Below are 6656 nucleotides of genomic sequence, written 5' to 3' on the forward strand. Positions count from 1 at the left end.
TCTCCGCTGCGTTTCCGCGTGCGTCACTTCTGAGCGGTGAATGCGCAAAGCCGACCTCATACGCCATCCGCCCGGAACTGCTTCCGTGTACAACAGTGAGTGCAAGCTACATTAAAGTGATTATTACATTTTGAATATGGATATTTTTCTTACAAAAACGCATCGATTCGCTACAGGAGGCCTTTGTTCACCCCCCGGAGCCGTGTGAGACACTTTTTTTTATGGATGGGCGCTTTTTATTTAACTTGTTTTGGACTGAAGCATGCAACACCCGCTGAGTGCCATGAAACAGCTTGAAAGATCAAAGACCATTTTTAATATAACTCCGACTGGATTCGTCTGAAAGAAGAAAGTCATATACACCTAGGATGACTTGAGGGTGAGTAATTTATGGACTAATTTTCATTTTTGGGTGAACTAACCCTTTAAGGCACTAATATGATGTCTTTTTGGGGAGAAAATTTACTTTTTTCTTTAATTGTTTTGTATATATATATTATATACTAGTAAAAACGTATAAACTGCACCCTGTAAGTGTTAGTAAAAGTAATGGAAGTCTGTGTGAGTGGAAGCAGATGTGCAGCAATAAATGGAGATAAATTGGTGAATTCTGGAGAGGAATTCTTGAGGTGCTTCCTTTCAGAGCTCTATATGTACTGTTCATCAGCTCAGTATGAAAGACAGATTGGCAAAGACAGATCGAAAAAGACCAAGAAAGTGAAAGGGATAAAATAAGACAAACTTCCCCATGTAACAACAACAAAAAAATTGATTATGAATGTAATTATCTGCAGTTGTTGATGACAAAGGAGGAACTTTAGGCCCCGCAGCATTTTCCTTGTAACAACACAGCCTCATTCAACAACACCAAGAACATATTGTCACTATTGTCATTTTCGTGAAGACAGTTTTCCTTTGAAGAAGCGAAGGATTGTGTTTCTTACTGTGAGGAGTACAACATACTCAGATGTACTCAGATAAACAGAAGCAAAGAGGATGAGACAGGTTACACAGTGAAAATATTTTTCAACAAGACAGCAAATGATGTGGCACTTGATGTTTGGATAAGCAGCTGTCTGGACTGCGGTTATACTGACAAATTATCCATGCAAAGTTCTCAACAGAGCACACATACTTGAAATCATTTTTCCATCTCCAAAATCTCTTATTCTTCCTTCTCGTGCAGCCCTAACTCTTTTATCTTATGGTTTGAGCAAAATGGAAATGTTTTTTTTTTTGCAGCTCTGGCAAAACTAATGCATTTAGACCCAGTTTCATGTCATGCCTGAATCATTCTAATGCTTATCTCTCCATTTCAATGTATTTTTTTTACATCTGATATGTAAAGATATATCATTGTATATGCATAGTTATTTGGTGATGTCCATTTTAATTCATGATTTTTTTGCTGAGGGAATCATATGGGGAAAAAATCACTTCTTTGAATGTATCTCCTGCTATCTGAGAAAAAGACTCCAGTAATAGCACATTGATCTCCTCCAAAAATGTCTCAAGCTAAAATGACAATATAGGAAGTCTGCACTCAAAAATCATTTTTTTGTTGGATTTTAATCTGAGCTGAAACATTTTTCATCAAACTCGTCCAAGTTTAGCTATCCACATTAATTAACGTTATGGTTAATATTATATGTTGACACTTGTCTCGTTTATGTCTATTTTTCATTCCAAGGAATTTTAGGAGAAACATGAGACAAATGCGTCAGTATGTTCACATAAATGTGAACTGAGTTATGACAGAGCAATAAAGCTTTCTCTGGCATTATAGGCTATGCTTATGCAATAGCTTGATCATAAAATGGTTATTTGTTTCTTTTACTTGGGATACATGATAGAGTTCATAAGCGATCCGGCAAATGAAACTTTGCTTATCCGGCTCAGCATATCTGTAGATAGATATTAGGGTGGTATTTTTAATAAAGAATATCACAACAACCTAAGAAGCTTAAAAGGTGAAACAGGTGGACAAAATTTCAGATCATTGACTCTTAGTTCCTCTTGTGTTTAGTGCAAAATAGCGTCCCTATAACCTCCCACACATTCAAACGAGGACCAAACAAGCGCGTTTTTAAAGCACTGATGACAGAGGATTTAATCCGTGACGCGGGTTCGCGCGCATCAAAAGAGTCGGGCGCAATTGCGCGTGGGCTCTGCTCTTTATGGCACGAGCTGTACAGGTATAAAACCAGGAGACGCACGACTCAGAATGCAGAAAATCGGAGAAGTCGACACCCACCGAGCAAGAAGTGCAATCAAGACCTCATTCAAGGGAGTGTAAGTGTACCATTTTTATTAGACTTTCACATTTTGAAACTTCTTAAGCTTCATTTTATTTGAAGTTGTATTCCTTTTAGAAAGTAATGAAATGTGCCGGCATCACTATTAAATATCTCTATTAGCATTATTTGATACCAAACCTAAAGTTTTTTGATGACAGAAACCCTATCATTTGTGATTTTACGCAGATCACAATCCAGCCCAAACGTCTTAAGATTGTTAACGTGTTAAGATTTGTTTGTATAGGGCTATGAGTTACTTTTACGAACATTATATTATGTATTAGCGCAAACAGTTTTACATTATTTTATCTCAGATGCATCCAAACATGAACATGTGGATCGGCTGGGCAGCATGCGCCTTCCTCTTGTTCGCCTGCTTGGGAACTCTAACGGAAGGGTATCCAACAAAACCCGACAACCCTGGAGAGGACGCACCTGCGGAGGAGCTCGCCAAGTATTATTCTGCACTAAGACACTACATCAACCTAATAACAAGGCAGAGGTGAGTTCATTGTATATAAAATACTCATCAAAAGAACTGGACAGAAATGTTCACAAATTCTTTTTCAAGTTGTTTCTGTCTCTCATGTCTGCTTTTCTCTGTTCTCAAAATTTCAAAACACACTTTCCTCTCATTTTGTTATCGACTAAAGTTAATCTGTATTTCTGCAGATTTAGTGGTTTAAAAACACTAAAACAGCCCCTCCACATTGAAGCCACTGGGGGCTGGAAAACTATAGTCCCTTTTCTTTTCAAAAGCACTATTAATCCACAGATAAAACCCCGCTGACTGTCTAATTAACTGCAGCGTATTAAATGTGTTTCTTTGTTGAGTTAAAACAGCGGGATGTGTTTTTTTACTTACAAAATTTCATTGTTGAATCAATGCACTTAACGAGACGAAATACAGCCTTGTTTCTTTAAAGGGCTTTTGGTAACAAGCTAAAATTCCTTCCGAATAACTAAAGTTACTTTAGACTAAAGTTACTTTACTTTAGAACTTTAGACTTCGGACTAGAAAAAGGGGAGAACATAAAACACAAGTGAGCTGGAAATGAAGTGGTCTCGTCTTGGAGGTGTGAGAAACAAGTGAAACCTGAAATTGGGATTTACGTGAGAGTGGTACGTTGACTGGTTTAACATATTTAAGTAGGCTGATGTCAAACGTTTGGTGGGGCGCCAATAGACAACTTGAGGTGCGCGACATGAACCTCAATATTGCGAAAATTTTCGCTAATAAAATGGTTGACTCCACTTACAAGTGCTGTAATTCTTACACTGGTGTGATTTTTGCTTCTTTGTTCTGTTTGGCAGGTATGGCAAAAGGTCCAGCGCTGACACCTTAATTTCAGACCTTCTGATTGGTGAAATAGAGTCCCGCCCCCAGACAAGGTAAGATTTATAAATGGACTTTAGGTAGCTCATAATTGATTTTTATTATGGCAATATTATAATCAATCATAGCGTTCCACTCAAAATTATTTCCAGTGAACAATGAAAACGTGAAATTGTGATGGATGAACACTGCTTATTGTGTAGAAAAGTTTTTGCTTAATAAGATTTTATGGCTGTTTATTCACAGATATGAGGACCATTTGGTGTGGTGATCCCAGCAACTGTGTTAATCCAGTTATGTCCATGTGTCATCCTGTTAACTATTATGGCAACCATATCTCATTAAATTGAAATCTTCTGCATCATCAAGATCAGCAACTTGCTGCAAAGTACCACAGCCATCATCAGGATAGTGAAAATACTGCAGAACATTCAAATAACACATCAAATCATTGTGTCTGTATAAGTACACGTCTGTGTGAGATGCTTTAACGGTCTTGTTGACGTGTGCTCTCTCTAGGCTCATCGAAGTTCAGTCAGCTGTTCAACAAGACAATTGTACAGAGACTTGTGTGCCGTGTCCATTATAATCCTAAATATCAAAGAAGAACATTACTGACTGTACAGTATAACTGTGCTAATAAAGTCCACTATATTTGAAAGAGGCGTCTTTGTTGCCTGATTTCTGCTCTCAATAAAACATGCCAGTTGAGTTTAAGAATATAACCAGAGCCTGCAATGTTTCATGAAATGAAAAGGTAATAGTATACTTAATATACTTATATATAGTAAGACAACCTTATCTTAAATGAGTCTCTATTTTTCTGATGCCAAATAGGTAATTGAGATGTATAGCTGTTGGAAATTGTTTAAAGGTCTTCAATTTTATATGGCAACAGATGACCTGTTGGTCATATCAGTTTGTTTAGACTGTCAGCTAATTGTTGCTAATCATTGCAGATGTTGAATGAGGGTCAAATCGCTTTGAACACAAATTCTAGTATAAGTTAAAAATATTAAATTAAGAATGCATGTAGACCATTACACACAAATCGAATAATAATAATAATAATAATTAACCAGAACAAAATCTTTATAAATCAGAAAAGGTATTTGCCAAAACTGACATATTTTGAAAATTAGAAAGTTGAATTAAATAATGACGTAAAAATCAGTTGCGTTCATAGTGAAGGTGACGAAAATGTGACGTTCGAAGCATTAAAAATGTAAGAGCTGATCCGCATATGCAAATTTTTGCTTTTTATTTTTATGGCTTCAATGTTTTATCTTCTTCAATGTTTTATTATCTTCAATTTTGTCAGACTCAGCTTGTCTCGTATGTCTCCAGGGTCTTTCACTTTATGTCATTTTTGTTTAGTGTGGTTCATGTATTCCAGTTTTGATTTCCTGTTTCCTGTCATATTAATGTGCACAAAGTTTATACATTTTAGTTTGTTCTGAAATTACATTCTGTCAGAGTATCTCTGCATGTATGTAGCAGGATATTGGATTGGGCACCCCTGCACTACTTCTACCATGTTGCCATCTCTATGTGACCATATGACATTAGCCATGTTGCTGTTTTATGAATATTGCATATTCTGACTACTAATTTGACATACTGATTTTTGCATACTATATAACAGGGCATATTTGAACACGGGGTGTATTTCAATCAACTTTCTTTAGCTCTATACTCATTATTAAGTGTATTGCCAAGTGGGAGTTTCAGGCCTGTCCCACTGTCAAAATCAAGTACTGAAATGTTTAAATTCCCACAATGCACAGGAAAAAAACGTGAACATCAGCTACTCAGCTATTTCAGTTATCAGAAATGCTATTTTTTCCTCAGTCTCTCAAGCTGACAAAAATAGAGAGTGAGCGCAGATTTTACAGTCACACTTTACTTTTTACAGTGACGATGCACAAACAAATGGAATACCATCCTACTGCTTGCTGCATACTATGCAAAATACATCGCATACTGCTTAAGGTTTTTTAAAAGTAGTAACCTATGTGAAACAGTGTAGGCCTACATAACAATAGACATTTTAAAAAGCAGAATGCTACATTGTTAAATGACCTCATTACATTGCATAATTAATTGTGATTCACATCCAGTTATCTTCAGCTGCATATTGCATAATAGGTCAAAATGGGCATATATGGCACAGTATGTACTACACAAATAGTAGAACTAGTATGTTAGTGTTCTATTCTGGACATAGCTATTGTAGGCCTATTTGTCATATTCCCTTGTCCAGTATTGACATTGTTATGTTATGAATGTCTTTTGGCAATATAGGTGATTTGTTATGGAATGTGGGTTAGCCTACTACAGACTACACTTTGTGGACTGCAAGGGACACAATGTCGGTTATAAAAAACATTGATCTAACTGTTCATATAATGGGCTGTATGATTTGCTCATACTGATCCAAAAAGGAGGAACAGTAAATTAGCGGTTTCACCTACACCAGAGTCATCCTCACCAACACGAGACATTTAACAACATATTAGACTAGTATGGAGACCGCAGAAAAGGCATTTTGTATAAAGTGCGCCCTCTTGTGTGTGTTCGAGCATCCAGTATGTCGCTTTTGTTCATTTTCTGAGATATATCCAGCTGCAGACCCGCAGCACCAGCAGTTTCAGAACCGCAGCCACAGAACCGCTGCCACAGAACCGGAAGTGAGGGGCGGAGCTTACATTTTTTAAAAGAGTAGCGCCACCTTACGGTTTTTAAGGGGTAATTTGCTTTTATTACACACCATACGTCATACTTTATGTATGCATTTTATAATGACATATTAAGCATTTTATAAACATTATATACATCTTGTGTAATTTAGTTGTAGACCTATACAGTTATTAGTTGTAGACCTATACAGTTATTAGTTTCATCATGTTATGCGAGTAATTTCCTGTTTGTGATATTAAAAATAATGTTTGAAACTTCTGGGCATTTTATATGAAATATACTTTAATCACAAGATTCAAAATAAATGTTTACTCCAAAGTCAA

General features: G+C 36.5%; 1 protein-coding gene across 1 annotated transcript; it reads left to right on the forward strand.

Moving 5' to 3' along the window:
- The first annotated feature begins 2192 nt into the window (after positions 1-2192).
- Positions 2193-4278, forward strand: LOC107688404 (pro-neuropeptide Y-like). The gene is made up of 4 exons (XM_016486061.1): positions 2193-2292; positions 2612-2799; positions 3612-3689; positions 3880-4278. The coding sequence occupies exons 2-4, from the start codon at positions 2612-2614 to the stop codon at positions 3902-3904; spliced, it is 291 nt and encodes a 96-aa protein (XP_016341547.1). The 5' UTR covers positions 2193-2292; the 3' UTR covers positions 3905-4278.
- The last annotated feature ends 2378 nt before the right edge of the window (positions 4279-6656 follow it).

The sequence above is a fragment of the Sinocyclocheilus anshuiensis genome, unplaced genomic scaffold (assembly GCF_001515605.1).
Source record: "Sinocyclocheilus anshuiensis isolate Anshui unplaced genomic scaffold, SAMN03320099.WGS_v1.1 scaffold209, whole genome shotgun sequence".
NCBI lineage: Eukaryota > Metazoa > Chordata > Actinopteri > Cypriniformes > Cyprinidae > Sinocyclocheilus > Sinocyclocheilus anshuiensis.